This window comes from Rutidosis leptorrhynchoides, unplaced genomic scaffold (assembly GCF_046630445.1).
Source record: "Rutidosis leptorrhynchoides isolate AG116_Rl617_1_P2 unplaced genomic scaffold, CSIRO_AGI_Rlap_v1 contig28, whole genome shotgun sequence".
In the NCBI taxonomy this organism is placed as follows: domain Eukaryota; kingdom Viridiplantae; phylum Streptophyta; class Magnoliopsida; order Asterales; family Asteraceae; genus Rutidosis; species Rutidosis leptorrhynchoides.
The window spans coordinates 47,256-66,081 of NW_027266525.1; the positions used below are offsets into that span (position 1 = coordinate 47,256).

Here is an 18,826-nt window from a genome sequence, read left to right on the forward strand (position 1 = left end):
CAACCCATAAAAGTAAAAGTGCATTTCATTCCCGTGTTACACAAGGTACTGAAAAACTGGTCAAAAACCAAACAAAGCAAAACTGATCTCACAAGTTACAATACAAAACAAAAATATAATACAGACAGTAGCTATCTTCTATCTTCATTGTTTCCTAGTATACCTATCGACAATAGTTACCCTTTCTTTTCTTCTTTACCGGCGAGAAGACGATATTTTCACCTTTTACCGCTATTTCTTAATCCCTTCTCTTCTTCTTCCTCTTCTCTTCTTTCTCCATGGAATTCTTCAGCTGCATCAAAATAAATTGATTGTTAAATTTCTCCAAGAAATTTTAGGGTGTTTTCGTTGTGTGTTTGGAGCAAGCAAAACACACGACGAACGCGAGGCTAAGAAACTCACCATGATTATGAGAATTCTGACAAAGACGGCAACAAAATCAGTGAAAACCATGAGAGCATGTTTGACATAGTCCAGGGTCACCCATATGCGCTTTCTCAATTATGTCTTGTGTGTCTACCACCATGTAGCCAACAAATACCAAAAGGCCGAAATACAACTACAAAAGCCATGTTTAGAGAAAAATGAGCTATCAGCAATGAAAATCAAAATGACATTACCAGAAACAGAAAATTATATACCTCAAACTTGAAGAAAGCTGTGGAAACTCCAAGAAGCAAAGTGTAACCAGAGAAGGATGGAGAGACAGAAGACAATAAGCCTCCTAAGTAAAGGTATCTCTACGCCTTGGCCAACGCGGCAGCAGCCGAGAAACAACAAAATGCCACAGCAGTTCCCCACAAATGCAGAAATCAAGATGCTGTAAAGATAAAACAACAAATAAGGAATGCTAATGGCAGCACGAGGAATTTAAGTAATAGGATTCATGCTTCAATTTATCATCTACTTCTAGTACTAATGGTAGAGATCATAGCTAGATTTACAGTTTGATAGGGTTGAGTGATTGTAATTACAGTTGTATACCCTTTTTGTTGGAAATAATATTTGACTGACCAAAAAAATTGAATAAACAACAAGTAATGTTAATTCTATAAGTCCCCAAGAGTTCTAAAAGTCCATTCAAACCCAAAAACAAAAACTGAGTACCTTGGGTCAATTTCAATGGCCAAGTCAATCAGAGGACTAATAGAGGCTCCTTGGAACAGGGAAGATGCCATGAACAAAGAAACTCTCTTTTTCTGCTCAACAAAAGATATAACAAAGCCAAAATTAGAAATTAATTTTAAAGGAAACGGAAAATGAAAGGACAAAAAAAAAAAAAGTACTTCTTCATAAGTTGGAGTAGAGAGCATCCAGACGATGCATCCAAAGCATCCAAGAGTTGTAAGGAGACCTCCAATGTTCCAGATCATATGAAGGTAAACTCCCATGGCAGAAGCGACCAGAGCACAACATAATGTCAAATAAACCTTTATAAAACATCAAGCAAGTCAATAATTCAGTAAAAGTTTTCAATTTTACAATCAAATAAAGATAGTTTCTCCTAAACCCTCTTTAACCCATCACTAAAATCTCTAAATTTGATCATTTTTCATACTGTCAAATAAACCATAATAAAATCAAACAATTAAGTCAATAATTCAGTGAATATACAAAACCCCAATAAACCAAAACCTAAAACCTTCTTTAAACCTACACTGAAACAACACAATTGATGTAAAATCAAATCAAAGGTTGCTCCTTTTTTAACTGTAAGATGATAAACAATCATATAAAAGACTTAATTTTTCTGGGAAATTACCAAAAAGGAAACAAATTTGTGGAGAAGACGATATGATTTACCTGTTTCAGGTGAGTTTGAACAACGGGAGAGATCTGGCGGAAGTTCTTGAGAGAAACAGAACTCCAACTATTTCTTGATTGAGAATCAAATAAGAAAGCGAACGTATCCATGGTGTTTTTTTTTTTTTTTTTTTTCCTTTCTTTCTGAAGGCTGTTTGGTGGTGAGAAATAAAGTTCGATAAAAATGAAGAAAGTCTTTTTGACTTCCGGAATTTTGGAAATATTTATATAGTGTCTGTCGGCATTGAATATCTAAGCCCCACACAAGATATTTTTTATTTTGTCGACTGATTCTTATAAATATTCCTCAAAAGGTTTTACAATGTGGTCCTTGCATTCCCAAATCCTAGCAAGAAAGTCCTTCTTGCTTTCAATGCCCTAATTGTCATCCCCACATCCTAGCAGCAGAGATCACTCACTGCTATTTCCTGTAATGCATGAGACTGGTATTAGGATATCGAAGTTGCTAATGCCAAAGCTAAAGAGGTTGCAGAGACAAAAAACCGGTTTCTTGAACCCGATTATTTCGATTTCAATGTATATGAAACTTATGTTTCCACGGAGGGTGAGTAAGGATCTAAGATCGGGCTGAAAGGCATAGTTGATCGATAGTAGGTGAATATTCATGTACTATCCCTTGTTGGTCCTTGGGTGAGTCAGGGCCTAACATCAGTTGAAAGACATATTCACTGGTGAATACTCATGTACTACCACTTGTTGGTCATTATGGATCGCTACGCTTAGCCCTGTTCATCTACTCTTGTTGGTCCGAGGAATCGCTTATCCCCGTTCGGAGCAATTATTGGTACTGCTAAAACAATGTGTGGACTGCTGTGAGAAGACTTAATTGCTTTCACTCAGACAGAGTTCAATTCCGTATCTCTTGATTTATTGGAGAATTCAATGAACTTTAATTGTGGTTAGATGGAGAACATGTGAGTGGACAATGAACTTCCAACTTACTCCTACTGCTGAAAACAATATGCATGGCAAATGAACAGACCATGAGATGTAAAAAAATAAATGATTACAAAAAAAAAAATTTGTTCAAAAGAAACTATAACCTGTCACTGTCACACACTATCTGGTAAAATTGTCAACAAAAACAGAATCGGCAAACCAACAGATTTTGAGGTGAAAAAAAAAGAACTTGCAGAGAGAAAATATACAATAAGGATTTTGCAGCTTTGGAAGTGTACAAAAGGAATTAATAATAATTAACAAGAACATCCATCTTTCTGTTTCTGTTCAAATTCTGTCGTCAATTAGATTTTGCTGCTCCTTCCGTAAGAGGAGGTGCTTCGGAAAGAGGAGAGGCTGAAGCACCTCCTCCATCAGTAATCCCGTCTGCGAGGGACGAGGCAACTACATCGGCCACGGTTGAGGCAATCCCATTGGGAACCACATTAGCAACGGATGGATCAGCAGAAGGTGACGACGATAGCGTGAGGTTTAATAGGAGACCCACCATGATCCCAATAATTCCCACGAGTATTGCAAACTTGAAAGAGAAGCCAGGGTCACTTTTTCGGTTTCTTCGTCTCCTTAAGAAATCCTGGAAATTACAATTCATTCAAACATTGGCTTATATCTACAGTAGTATTTTATAAGTTGGCAACCATAACCAAGTAAAACTAGCCCCATTCTCAGTTTATTCTGCGATTTAACATTGGTTTTAAGTAGATAAATGCAAAACAGTTTGGATATGTACCAATTCCTGCTGCAATTGCTGGGTTTGTCGAACAGCTGCATCTCTTTCGTTCCTCAATTGTTGTAAAGCCTGATTAAAAATAAACAGAAATTAAGATAAAAATACATATCTGGCCGAGTCTTTGGAAGATAATCATAAAACAAATGCAAAATAGATAAAATCTATAACTAGACTTACAGGATTTTTATCAACATTTTGTGTAGTGGCTTCTGAATTTGCTTCACCCGATGAAGCAGAGGCATACACAACTCTTAGCTTCATCTCCTCAATGGCCTTGCCAGTATCCTTGTTAAACTGGATGCACAAAAGAAAATAATAAGTTACTGCTTATTGACTCTAACAAGATATAAATATAGCATCAGAATTCATAACTAAGATACTTACAGTATCTTGTGGAAGCTCGTCAACATCAGTATGTGGGGCCACTATAGCACTTTGTAAGAGAAATTTGTCTTTGCACTGCATATCTGGTGGGTATTCTCGTTGGGCTTGTAGGGTGACTGCAATTATTGAGTGTCAGTTAAAAACTAGAAACAGGAGAGAGCAAATCTGATAAACAAACAAAAAATTCCCCGTTGCAAAAACAGACAGGCTAAAATTTCATCTCGCTGATATAACCTAACAAGTTTCTGTATAACTAGCAGTTGCTATTCTCAGAAGTCCATTTTTAGCACCAATCCCAAAGATACCTCCACAACACAACAAAAAGTTCTTATTTTAACGAACAAAGGATAGTCATCTCAAGTATAGAGGAGTACCTCTTATAACACATGAGTCCCAAGGCTGTATAACTCCAGTGTTGGGCCTTACAAAGTACTTCTTCGGTGAAGTGGTTTTAACCTAGCATAAAACAAGAGTGCAGTATTTAAACCAAAGATGCTTATTATAATACAGAGAATTTGACAAATATATCAAATTACAAGAATCATAATAATAGCAGAGGTAGTACCTTGAAAGCAACATGGTTTTCTGTGTTGTTTGCAACTTTAAGATCACAATAGCTTTGCTTTTCAAGCTCAACTGAACAAAAAATGGAAATTGCAACGTGAGAACTCTTAGACTAACCTTTCATAAATACAAATATAGGCAAAATTCCACCTTTAAAACTCATTCATGCACCTATAGGATTTTAACTTTGTAGATTGATTCTCATATTCCTTCTTGTCAAAAAGTACTTTTCGCTAAACCAGAGAACATATTTTTAAACTAATCCACACTCGGCCATTTCCTTTTCCATGATTCCATCACAAAATCCATTCAAAAACATGAATGTTCATGTCAACAACAATTCCCACATTCTAAACTAAACCAAAGCAAATTTGCATCATGATAGCTTTGGTTTTCAAGAACTACTGAAGAAAAAATGGATATTGCAACGTGAGAACTCTTTGACTAACATTTCATCAATACAAATATCGGCAAAATTCGACCTTCAAAACTCATGCACCAATAGGCTTCTAACTTTGTAGATTGATTCTCCTATTCGCTAAATCAGAGCATATATTTCTAAACTAATTCATTCCAAAACTTGAATTTTTCATCTCAACAACAGTTACCACATTCTAAACCAAACCAAATTTGCATCATCATGGCTAAAATTGACGAATTATCGATTAATTGAAGACCAGGAATACATGCAAACCCAGAAAAATGGAAAGGGGGAGAATGACATACATACGAATCTGAGCTCATCAGGATGAATAGAGATCAGCTGATTACCGGCAGTCATGACTTAGCACCACCAGATAAACACAACAAAAACACTTTTCCTTCTGCGTAAAAAAAAAAAATTGATTAATTCATACAATCAATTGAATCAATCAAACAGAAATTCGTCGACTTCAAGCCAAATTAAACACTTGTTTGGATTGGAGAGAAAAAAGGGTATATGAAATTAAACACCTTTTTTGGATCGATCGTGTATTCGTACGGATAGCAGTGAGAGAAATTCGGCGCCAAAATCAGGTTTGCGGTTCAGGAAAAAAATTTATGTGGTCCAAATATCAGAGAGAGAGAGAGAGAGAGAAATTAGGTCTTTTGTTAGAAGGAAGAAGAAGAACAGAGACAAAGAGAGGCACGGAGATTCTGTACAACCTCCGATGATGGAAAAAAAAAAAATTGGCAACGACGAAGAGAGAAAGGGGACACGTGGCAAATAAATAGGAATGGAACGCCCGGTTCTATAGTGTTTTTTAGAGAGAGAAAGAGAAAGTAAACTTAACCAGACTGGAAGTGGGGTCCGCTGACGTGTATATTTGCAAATACGAAAAAGCAAGAATATGGGAATTTCTTATTTGTTTTTTTCTTAAAACTTGACTTCTCTTACTTATTTTTTTTTCTCCCAATCTTTAAAGAGTATTTTATTTGGACAGTTTTAATGTCAGGAAGATTTTGACTGTTGTCACGAAAATTTTAATTTTTTTTTTAAAAAATACCAATTTTATTCCTATAAATATGAAACCAAATACGTCTCTTCTCCTCTTCACATCTTCCACCAAGACAATTCCCCATTGCATAGAGGTTCATGGTAATTAATACAATCATAAAAAAAAATTATAAAATATAATTGAAAGTATGGTTTTTGACCCGAAATTCACATACAACAATTAATATTGTTCAAAATCAGTATTGACTTTTCTGATTTTGGAAAAACGAAGAAAAAAATAAAAAATAGTTAATTTTAATTTTTCGAAAATCAGTCAAATGAGTTTATTTTTTCTCTAAATTTTTTTAAAAAATTTACCTAAGTAAACAGTTTTTATTGGAAAAGGAAAAATCGAAGAAAACTAACACGCAGAAACAAAATCAGATATGAAGAAATTGACAGAAAAATAAATCATTCGAATTTCGAATTGAAAGTTATGGAAGTCTTGTGGAGAGAAAAGATGGCATTTAGCCTCCATTCACCTTGTCCGGGCATATATTACGGTGCGTCATAATTGAATTGAATTGATGTGAAGAAAAGTTTAGATAATCAGGGAGTTAATTACATATATGTGTTCAATCCGTAATAGCTGGACAGAATATGTGGTTTTTAGGTGGAGGTGGAGAAAAATAAGAAGATCGAACACGGTGTATTCGATCTTCTTCGTATTAGCTTAATTAAACCAATTAAACCATCATTAATTTTGAAATACGGACATGGTGTGTTCGACTATCATTAATTAATTTTGGAAGGACCAAAACCGGACATCATGTATCCGGTGTTGAGCAAAACCGGACACCATGTGTCCGGTCTTGGTCATCATTGGCTGAGCACATCATTTTTACATCATTAGCACATCATTATTAGCAGATTATATCATTATCACATGATTATATTTTTGTATAACCATGACCGGACATGGTGTAGCCGGCTTTGATACAAAACCGGACATGGTTTCACTGTAAATGATTCATGCAGATACGAGCTATGATGCAAAATTTCTGTTCAATGTGATCTGATTTTTTACTTTTTCAAGTAATCAATAAAACTGTTTGGGGTATTCATGATGATAAAAGTTTGATCTGTAAAAAGTTGTAATCAATTTGTGTTGTTTTTATTTGCTAAGCCTATGATTAATTTTGGCTGAATTTAAAAGGATTTTTAATGTGTGTAAATTATGTAACTACTCCAACAAAAATTGAATTTTCATAAATTAAGTTCATATATTTTTGTATAACCATGACCGGACATGGTGTAGCCGGCTTTACTGTGTCCGGTTTTTTTTTTTTTTTCTCTTACAAAACCGGACACTATGTGTCCGATTATAATTAGAAAAAGTTAATTCCCTCTAAACCAAAACCGGACACAGTGTGTTCGATTTCATTATATCCGTTTACCGTTCCGTTTCAAACCCTAAGACTGTAGCGCGCTCGATAATCAGGACAGTCGAAATATGACCTGTACTGCGCATATGCGTTTGTCAGGTAGTGGTCAAAAGATTTTTTCTCTTTTTCCAAAATATGGTCAAATTGGTATTAAGCATATAAATTTCGTGGCAACAGTAAAAAATTTCGTGGCGTTAGACCTGCCCATTTTATTTTATGTTACTGTATTTAATTCCTCTCCGATAACCGGTTCCGACTCAATTAACGGCGGTTTAGGATCATACTTTTAATACCCTAGTTAGTACTTATTTTTAGGCGGTTTTGGGCCGAACCGGATTGAAGACGGTTTCGGGTCCATTTTTGTTCGTGAATATTTTGAACTTTATATGAAGCAATGCTCATACGGTTCATGTCGGGTTCATGATCGATTCATTATTGGTTCAAAATCGAACCAAGTTAAATTTTGTTATTGGTTTAAATAATTATTTTAATAACTTTAACAAATTTAGATAAAATGCAAAGAGTTATTTAATAAGAAATTATAAGTAATATTCGATAAATTCATAGTGAAACTTTTATTTATTTTCTATCTTTTTGAAGTGGTCAAAAATTCGGTTCATGAGCATGTCCTGCCTGATATGAAACATTACTTCAACAATTCTAATTCAATAAATTGACTATGACCTTTGACGTAACCGGTTCTGTATCGGTTTGTTAAACCGACCAGAATAGTTCAGTCCGATTTGGGGAATGACTAGGGCCAGTTTGATTTAGGTTCTGAATCGGTCTGTGAGCGGGTCCATCTCAAACTAATATTTTTATCATAAATGATGATTATTTTAACTAGTAGGAGAAATATTGAAATTTTAAATGGAAGATGTATACAGTATGAGTACTACAGAAGTACAGTAATAAAAGAATCCGGCAGAGGTAGATAAGCTGTTATTAATGTTTTGATTTAGGTACATGACTGAATTAATTAATTGTCTCGTATAAAAGTGGAGGCAAACTTTAATAAAAATTGATTAATGCATGCATGAGACGAATCATTATTTTATTAAAAGCATTGCTCAATATTTTTTTTTGATAATGGGTTGTTAGAGGCATATAATATTAAAACCCAATTACAAGAAAGAAAAGTGCGAACTTTGAAGGTAAGCTTTCGAAAAGTCGGCATACAAAAGCAAATCTTTGAATCTTGAAAAGAAGCTTTAAATCCCTCGGTCTGAATTTGAAATTGCCGTGGCTTACAGATTAGGACTGATGTAAACATTTTTTCCAAATAGTTGATTTGAGTAATTGAAAAAATAATGAATTTGATGTTTGGTAAAATTATTTTAATAATATAAATTATTTATGACTTTTTATAATTAAATATTTGATAAAATAAATGTTTAAATTGAAAAAGACCAAAAAAATATTCATTCATACCGTATAATTGCCGGTATCATTTTAAATGGTGGTAATTACATAATAATTGAATTCAACACTAAATTTAATGTACTCATATTTAAATGGACATATATACTGTAAAAAGTTTAAATAATAAAAAAATTTCTCGTACAAATTATTAGGGAAAAAATTAAGGAATGAAAGAAAGAATTAATTAATTATCTTCATGAAGAGCGGTAACTATTATTCTCTCCGTCTCAAATTAGATTTTAATTTAAAGGATTTCATACAAATTAATAAAATATATTTTTTAATTCATTTTCTAATATAATTGTGATTGTATAGACTAAAAAACTCTCATGATGGATATGTGGGTGAAAATAGTAAAGTTTGTGAGGAAAATACATGGAGAATGTGAGGGTGAAGGTGGTGAGGGTATAATGGAAAAATATAATTAATATTTCTTAAATTTGTCAAAAATTTTATATTTAATTTGAGATAAAAAATTATGTTTATATAATTTTTAATTTAATTTGGAAGGGAAGGAATAGTAATTAAGGAGTATTAATTAATTAAAGGACTAAAAACTTAAAAAAACTAATTTACATCATGATATCATATACAGCAGCTAATGAGAAGAGAGAACATTTTGTTTCAGATAGATGTAGGGATAAAGTTGGTATTTTTTAATAATTGAGGATAAATTTAAAAATATAACTTAAAGATACTGTAGCTCCGTGTCCGAATAAGCGAGAAGCCTAGATTCATGGCTTCACTGCTTCTCCTTAGATGCATATCAATTATGGAAGTGCTTCTTCTATTAAAAAAGCTCAAAGCGCTTTTTATTTTAAAGTACCAAACACCCATATAAGCTTAAAAATATCATAAGCTTATAAGCACAAAATTTAAGCAATTCCAAATGGACATTCAATTTTTCATCAACAGATTAATTTCACGGAAAAAATATATACTTTTTTAAAGTCGGCAAAGCGTCATTAATCATTCATTTACAGCGTCCAAATGGACTAAATCAACTACATAATTCGATAGCTATTGTAAAGTAAAACACAATGAACTAGCAAGGTGGATAGAATTGTATGTTACCAACGCATCGGCAACTTAATTAGTTCATCGCTTTATAAATGAAAAGAAAACAGAACTAAAAGATTCGGCTGCTTCCTTAATCTTTGCAATAATCAAACCCGACATAATGAAGCTTTGGCTGGATAATTGCAACTCTGATAAGTACTTGACAATTACTCTCCAATATTAGCTTTGGAATGCCCATTCTTGCTGCCCACACAATTGCACGCCATGCTGCAAGAGTTTTAGCATGTAACGAGTCCTCAATTACGCCCAACAAACCATATTCAGCATGTACAACCTGCCTAGACTATCTCTTGCTATAAATCCAAAAGTGTTTGTAGTCGAACCAAAGGAGAAGGTTGTATCAATATTTACCTTAATCACTCCATATGGTGGGACATGCCAACAATCAGGATATTGTCGTGATCTGCTCGGGCGTTGTACAATAAGCATTTGGTCCAAACTTTTGTTCTCAAGCATCCAATGGCTATGAGCTTCCTTACTACATACAACTCTCCAATAAGCCCCTTCGAAAATAGTTCGATTCTTGTTAGCCCATATCCACCATGAAGCAACCACAAGTAACAAGAGTTCATCATCCGATAATCCAGCAAAGACATGATTGAGCTAAATAGCATAGTCTAGAGTAAGATCTTCAAGAACGAAATTCACCCCAAGCAATCCCCATAAAACTTTTGACTAACAAGAATCTCTAAATAAGTGTAAGATAGTCTCAGGATGATTCAAACATACCTCACATGCATCAGGCAGCTCCATGCCCCGAAGATTAAGCATAATTCGAGTTCCCATAAGACCTTTACACAACTTCCAATCAAAGTGCTTTACATGAGGAGGTAATTTGAGCAGTCATAACTTATCCCAGTATGTAAAGGTCGACACAACCGGTTGATCCTCAAAAAATCGAGATTCTATCAGTAACTGCTTTGCAATATAGTAACCTGATTTAACTTGATAACCCTCATTGCGAGAATGACACCATACAAGTTGATCAGAACACTCCAAATTCAGTAACAGAGAGGCAATAATTGTACTTACTATATCACTAGAGAAAAGAGATCTTAATAAAGACACATTCCTTTTTGCAAGACCCCATTCAAGCGAACTACTAACACTAGATCAAGATCAATCATAAATTGGAGGGAGAGGTACCTTAAAATTTGGCGGGTTTTTAACTCATCTATCCGAAAAGACACGAATATCTTGGCCATTTCCTATCCTCTATCGACCCTCAGGTAGCCGGACTTGCCGAGATTCACATAGCGCACGCCATATCTCAGAAAGAACTTTCCCTACCGATTCGGATAGTACTTGATTTTCATAATACGAGCCATCAAGGAACATGGTTGAATAAGGATTCTCCAACTCTGCTTGGCTAAGAGGGCAAGATTGTACGCTATAAGAGAACGAAAACCAAGTCCTCCTTCTCTTTTAGGCGCACACAACTTATCCCACGATGCCATTGAGTTTTCATCTTTCCATCCTCTGTTCCCCAAAAAAAAACTTGGCACAATAAGATTCTAGGCTTTCACAAAAACCTTTCGGTAATTTAAAAAGCGACATAGCATAAATTGGTGTAGCCTGAAGCACTAAATTAATTAAATTCTCTTTTCCAGTCTTAGAAAGAAGTTTACCTTTCCAATTTGCGACTTTGTTCTTTATTCGATCTAGCAAAAATTCAAAAGGTTCAGCTTTCTTTTGCCTAATGATCAAAGGGAGCCCCAAATAGGAACTATCGGCCAGTGTGTTGCTAATATTGAGCTTTGCTTTTAGAGATTCCCTAAGGCTGCTCGAGACATTGCTATTGAAGAAGATACTGAACTTGACAAAGTTAATGGTTTGTCCTGCAGCTCTGCTATATAGCTTAAGAATATCCAAAAATCTATCACATTGTAGTTTAACAGCTTGCATAAGTGAGAGGAAATCATCAGCGAAAAGAAGATGAGAAACCCTAAGCCCTTATCTAGAAGCAGCTACGCCCTGAATTAAGTTCGATGACACATGGGATTAAATCAAACCAGACAATCCCTCGGAGCATAAAACTTACAAATGGGAGATAACGGATCCCCTTGAGGATGACCTCGTTGAGGACAAAAAATCAATAACTGTTGACCCATTCACTAACACTGAATATTAGACTGACTTGACACACCTCATAATTCAGGAAACAAATCGAGAATCAAAACCAAGAGACAACAAGCATTGATTAATATAATCCCGTTCAAATTTATCATAAGCTTTAGATATGTCCAATTTGATAGCCATGTCACTCACACGACCCGAATTTTTAAGCTTCATTGTATGAACTAACTCAAAAGCTATCAGGATATTATCAAAGATTGAACGCTTCGAGATAAATCCACTTTGGTTCTCAGATATTATAACAGGCAGCCAAGAACGCATACGAATAATAATGCATATTGAAACAATCTTATAGAAAACATTACATAAGCTTATGGGGCGCAAGTCAGAGGGAGTAACTGGATTTTTTACCTTCGGGAGAAAAACAATGTTGATGTAATTAATTGAACTCGGATCTTCTCCTCGATTCAGAATTCCCAACACTCATTTGCAAATAAAATCAGTCACGATGTCCCAATACTTCTGAGAAAACATAGCCGGTCCGGCCCTGGAGAGTAGTTAGGATGCATAGAGAAAATATCAAAACACATTATATCTTCAGATATTCTTTTCTTAAAAAAATAATAAAAAATCTCTCTCATTGTCAATTCAACCTCGTTTGCTTCCTATTGTTCCATTAAAGACAACAATATTTCAGACTTGACTAAATTAATTAAGGAAATACTATTAAGTTGTCAGTTTGCGAGAATTATTTTCAAGGGAAGATCGAATCTTTCAAACTTCGAAGTTCATTATGGTCGATAGTAAAATTGTATATGCGGAATCAATATGAAAGGATCATAGAGTGATGAATCATGAATGAGATTTTTATTTTTTAATATGTATAATACAATTTATCTATCCAAAATCCGTTCCCTAAAAAATCGATCATATAACTTCACGTAGCTAGAAACGCTTTACTTATATATTGGACTACGTCTTGATTGGGCATGAATGAGATTTTGATAGATACGCAGAAGGAAAATATATATAAATAAATTTTCATATATTACACCTAGCTTGAAAAAACTTATACAGTACATGATTATACTTATGATGTTTTTTTTTATACAAGTTTTTATTTCATTACTATTAATAAAAGAAAGAATACAGCAGAGGTCGAAAAATTCCACATTAATACATGAAGTTTTGGGGGAGGATCTAAATTATAGTCGAATAAAGGATGAAGAGAATACAAAAACGTCATGGACTAAACCTCCCTTGTTCTCGAACGGGAAAAAGAAACCATGACTATGCTCAACATCCAAGAATATGCTGCAAACTATAACTACCCAAAAGTTGATATTGTCCTTGTCGACAATCCTTAAATAACTAAGCGTTAGCACAAGGCAATTATATCCAAAACTTAGGAGAACCTCGAAGTAAAGGTAACAACTAATATCAATGTTGACACTATCACAAACGATAGATCTAGATCAACACGATTTTCATCGGATATTAGTTATAGACAAACAAACGAGGAACTCTTAAATTAAGGCTGCGACAAAACAACCCCAACCACAAAGACCAACAGTACAACATAAAAAGGCCTAATAGCAAATAAATTGGGCCCAAAAAGACTTGAGCGCAACAATAAACCAAAGAAACCCTAAACCTTAACGACATACTGACGGCATTGAAAGAGGCCAACTACTGCTGGCGGCGGTTCCGACGACGGCAACCACAAAACCAAGGAGGAGGATAAACGTCGGAGAGGAGAGATAGGTGGTGTTGTGCCGGAGGGAGATCTGATAAGGGAAGAGGAGAAGGCCAGAGAGAGAGAAACGTCGTCGGAGACAAAGGAAGACAACCGAGAGAGGAAGAACTAGAGAGAGAAACGCGTCGAGATAAGAAGAAGATGAAGAAAATGACCAGAGCAGAGCACCGAGAGAGGAAACGTTGGCAGCAGCAGATATTCGAGACCGACAGCGGCGGCGGCAGGGCAGGGGAACTGAGAATGACGAGACATGGAGACAACGGCGAGAAGAAGATCGCCATCCTATTTGGAGAGAAAGAAGAACCACGCCTCGCTCCACCAGAAACCAAGCTAAACACCATCGGAGAAGGAAAACCCTATTACCGACAGCCACATCCAGAGACAAAGATGGCCGAAACTTTAAAAACCATGGACAAAGAGGAGTAGATCTGAGGGAAGAGAGCCGATAGAGATTAAAAGCAGGGTAAACAGAAGAAAGGCCTCCCTGCCGCCGAAGAGAAAGCGGCGGCGGAGGGAGGGGAGGGGACTAAGTAGGGCTTTTAATATGATTATTTTACGCATCAAAATGCTTGGGCAGTTATGAAGAACCATAAGCCAACCAATTTGCACGAGGCGAGATATATATATATATATGGCAATACTAGAGTAATATCCATACATTGTCCTTGGATCAATATCTTTATATATGTTTAGTACAAGATAATAATATATTTTATATTGACGTATTATATATAATTTTTTATATTAATCTGTGATAGTATTGATTTTTTAACTCTTGTTATTCATATCCAATATATTTCATCGAAAATTAAAATAATTTTTAATTATATAAATGAGTTAAGATTTTTTTTTATAAAAAAAAATCACTCATTGTTTATTAAAAAAATAAATGGACAACAAATTTAAATTGGTGGGAGGTATATTTCATTCCAATTAATTAAAACTAAAAAAAAAATCACCAATTTTCTATTTAAAAAAGAAAAATAAAATGGTAATTGGAAAATATTTAAATTGGTGGTTGCCTTATGTATATGTTTTTTAAATTCATTAAAACTTAGAAAAAAAATATCCTATTTTTTATTAAAAAAGAAAAAGAAAAATTTTAATTGAAAAATAATCCTAAAATGGTAACCTAGCTGTGTGAGTTTGGGGGCGATGTGCAATTCTTGTTTTTATATGTTTTACTGATATCTAAAGAAAATTTTTTTACTACTACTTTTAATTTACCCATCCGTAATAAGTAAAGTTCCATCTACTTTTCAGTACCTTTTATTTTTATTATATTATAGTCATCCTTTGAGTATTTACGAGACAGGTTTAAGAGCAAACTTGAAGGATGGAAGGTCAAATTTTTATCGGCTGCGGGGAAAGAAGTACTCATTAAATCGGTACTTCAATCTATTCCTACTTATGTGATGAGCTTATTTTATTTGCCGATAGGATTTTGTGAGGATCTGGAAATGTATTGTGTAAAGTTTCTTTGAGGATCGGAAATGGGAGCTCGTAAGATTCATTGGTTAGCATGATAGGCTTTATGTGAGAAAAAGCAGGATGGAGGTTTGGGTTTCAAGTCTCTTGATGCTCATAATTTGGCCCTTTTGACCAAACAAGCGTGGAAACTCACGACAGAGCCGAATACTCTGTTGGCCAGAATTTACAAAGAGAAATATTTTCGGATATCTTCTTTTAAAAATGCCTCTCTTGGCTCTAATCCGTCCGCAATTTGGATAGCTCTCCTTGAAGCTCGAGATGTTTGATTGAAGGTGGGCGGTGGAGAGTGGGTAATGGAGCAGAAATTGATGTTTTTAAGGATAAATGGGTTAAAAATGTTCCTGATCAGCATAGAGTCATACCTCCCTCTCAATCCTTTGATCCTTACCTTACAGTTGCTTCTCTTATTAATTCTCAGGATTTTTCCTGGAAGAGGGACCTGGTTATTTCTTTATTTCAGGAAAATCAGGGTCGTGCCATACTAGCTACACCATTGATCACCCCGACGGCCAAAGACAGATTCATTTGGTTGGGTACTCTCTCGGGTAAATATACTGTTCAATCAGGATATCATATTGCCAGAGATTTCATTATGACCCGTAAGAACCAGAGGCCGGCGTTCAGCCTTTTTCTTCACTGGATGAAGCTGTTGAAATGCTATGCCTGATAGAAGAAGAAGATGAAGGAAGAAGAAGATGATCACGCTAAAGTCAATCACGTTTCTGGCAAACCAATTTTTGGACTCAGCCCATTTCTCTCGTTTTTGGGCTTACTGTCCATTTTTGGACTCAGCCCATTTCTCTCGTTTTTGGGCTTACTGTCCATTCCTTTTTATTTTTGGGGCCTGAAGTGTTTTTCTCAGCTCAAGCTGGTCAAATCGTCACCATGCCTCCACCAGACATTTCTTTCACTCCACTCCATCGGAAGCAGGCCATTCCGGCCTGCCACCCACCATACTCTACCATACTCTTCTACAACTTAGATAGATGTCACTGTTGAATATATAATAAAATCTAGATTAGATTTTCCAACACTTGTATAAATAGATGTACTCTAGTGTTGTAAAACTTATCTTATTGAATGAAGAAAGAACTTTCTCTCAATTTCTCTATTATTATGTTTGATAAACTCAACATGGTATCAGAGCCTAAATAGAGAAAAGCAAATCACATTTCTTTGTTCACTAAGCTCACAAATAGAAAAACACAAAATAAGTTTGGTTTCTATTATTGAAAATGTCATCAACATCTGCCTTGTCTTCTGATGTAGCTGCTTCTGCACTATCATCCAACACAAGCCACAATGACCCTTCCATGAACCCAACTTCACCATATTACCTTCACTCCAGCGAGAATCCTTCAACGGTTCTCGTCTCACCAAGCCTTGAAGTTCACAACTACCATTCATGGGCTGGAGCCATGAAAATGGCATTGAGATCAAAACTCAAGGTCAGATTCATCGACGGGAGCATTACAAAGCCCAATATCGATGACTCAATCTATCCTCATTGGGATAGATGCAATATCATGGTCAGCTGCTGGATCATGAGCTCTGTTAGCCCTTCCATCAGACGCAGCATTCAAAAATTTGAAACTGCTTTTGAGATATGGCAAGATCTCTTCAACCGTTTTGCTCAAGGTGATCTTGCAAGGATTGCTGATCTTCAGCAAGAAATCTTTACCCTTTCTCAGGGAGACCTATCGGTCACTGATTACTTCACAAAAATGAAGACATTATGGGATGAATATGAAGATATCAGGCCCATACCTGATTGTATTTGTGCCACCACTTGCATATGTAAGCTGAGACCTACTATTGTTGGCTATTATCAAACTGATAAAGTCATCCGCTTCTTGAAAGGTTTAAATGGCGCATATGCTCAGACCAGATCTACTCTGATGTCGACCGAGCCTATTCCAACTCTACAAAAGGTATTCTCCACCGTGGTTCAGTTCGAGAGACAAAACATGATCTCCCCTTCTGAAGCTTCAGCATCCTCTCTTGTAGCATATACTGCTGCAAAAGGCCAGCCTAATCGAGGGCATTCCTATGAGAAAAAAGGAGACAACAGGCCAAAGTGCATTCACTGTGGGAAGCCTGGTCATCTAGCTACCAAATGCTATCGCCTGGTGGGTTTTCCTCCAAACTGGAGATCCAACAACAGAAGCAGTGCCAATGCTGCAACAATCAACCAGGAAAATACAGAAAATCAGAATGCAGCCAGGATTTCTATCACACAGGAAGAGTATGAAATTCTAAAAAGGCAAGCAGAAATGGGATCCAACCATGTCCACAACTCTGAAATTCAGATATCAAATAGCAACATGGCAAGTTCATCCAAAATTGCAAATTCTGGTAAACAACCAAAACCCACACAATTACATTTTCAAAAATCTGGTTTTTGGTTACTTGACACAGGAGCCACAGATCATATTTGTTGCACTTTGAATTCTTTTTCAAAATTAAAAGTCATATCAAATCATATCATACAGCTCCCAAACAAAGAGTCAGTTCCAGTCACACACATAGGCGAAATTAGACTAACACAACATATTATCTTGTATAATGTGTTGTATGCTCCAAATTTTGCTTTCAACTTAGTCTCTGCCAGTAAGCTCACAAAAGACTCTAATTGCGTTGCCATGGTCTATTCTTCTAAGTGTCTATTGCAGGATTTGAGGTCGAGGAAGACGATTGGATCAGCTGAACAAAGCAATGGACTCTATTACTTGAACCTGTCCAAGCCAGAGTCTAAGTTAGCAAATGACAGTTATTTAATTTCTAATGTTAATGCTTTATCCAACCAGAGTAGACAATCTTTTGATTTGTGGCATTTTAGGCTAGGACATCCTTCAAATGCTAGATTGTCTTCTTTCAAGCATATTAATGAAAACATTGTTTTTTGTCAAGACAATATTTGTGAGATATGCCATTTCGCTAAGCAAAGAAAATTAAGTTTTCCAATTAGCCATTCCATTGCAAAAGAAACATTTGATCTAATTCATATGGACATTTGGGGTCCATACACATCATCAATACATGGACATGCATATTTTTTGACAATAGTAGATGACTATAGTAGGCATACTTGGATTTTTCTCATGAAAAACAAATCAGAAACCAGAAGTCTCATTTCACAATTTCACAAACATGCATTGGTTCAATTTGGAAAACACATTAAGGTCATAAGGAGTGATAATGGTCAAGAATTTAACATTCCTACCTTTTATGCAGAAAATGGGATCATTCATGAGACTTCATGTGTTGAAAATCCTGAACAAAACGGAAGAGTTGAAAGGAAACATCAACACATACTAAATGTAGGTCGTGCATTACTCTTTCAAAGTAAACTGCCAATAAAATTTTGGTCTTTTGCCATTTCTCATGCAGTTCACTTAATAAACAGAACACCTACCCCTCTTTTGAAAAATAAAACTCCCTTTGAACTATTGCATGGAAAATTGCCTGAATTATCCCATTTAAGGGTGTTTGGATGTCTCTGCTATGTTTCTAATCTCAACAGGAATAGAACAAAATTCAGCTCAAGAGCATCAAAATGCATTTACTTAGGTGTGACAAGTGGCACAAAGGGTTTTAGAATCCTGAATTTAGACAACCATAACATTCTGGTTTCTGCAAATGTGATTTTCTATGAAAATGTTTTTCCATATCAGGGT

The 18,826-nt window shown here is 35.4% G+C and overlaps 3 protein-coding genes and 1 pseudogene across 3 annotated transcripts; 1 reads left to right on the plus strand and 3 right to left on the minus strand.

The window, feature by feature from the left end:
- Positions 1 to 238: 238 nt before the first annotated feature.
- On the minus strand, positions 239 to 1,914 carry LOC139882534 (bax inhibitor 1-like; annotated as a pseudogene).
- A 1,150-nt stretch (positions 1,915 to 3,064) lies between these two features.
- LOC139882524 (vesicle-associated protein 2-1-like) lies at positions 3,065 to 5,243 on the minus strand. The gene is made up of 7 exons (XM_071866827.1): positions 5,189 to 5,243; positions 4,464 to 4,534; positions 4,273 to 4,354; positions 3,899 to 4,014; positions 3,692 to 3,808; positions 3,515 to 3,583; positions 3,065 to 3,358 (listed from the first exon to the last, which is right to left on the minus strand). The coding sequence occupies exons 1-7, from the start codon at positions 5,241 to 5,243 to the stop codon at positions 3,065 to 3,067; spliced, it is 804 nt and encodes a 267-aa protein (XP_071722928.1).
- Positions 5,244 to 11,290: 6,047 nt separating this feature from the next.
- LOC139882525 (uncharacterized) lies at positions 11,291 to 11,731 on the minus strand. Its single transcript, XM_071866828.1, has one exon. It carries the CDS (start codon positions 11,729 to 11,731, stop codon positions 11,291 to 11,293), a length of 441 nt encoding a protein of 146 aa, XP_071722929.1.
- A 2,077-nt stretch (positions 11,732 to 13,808) lies between these two features.
- LOC139882526 (uncharacterized) lies at positions 13,809 to 15,816 on the plus strand. The gene is made up of 4 exons (XM_071866829.1): positions 13,809 to 14,080; positions 14,974 to 15,127; positions 15,209 to 15,409; positions 15,499 to 15,816. The coding sequence occupies exons 1-4, from the start codon at positions 13,809 to 13,811 to the stop codon at positions 15,814 to 15,816; spliced, it is 945 nt and encodes a 314-aa protein (XP_071722930.1).
- Positions 15,817 to 18,826: the final 3,010 nt, after the last annotated feature.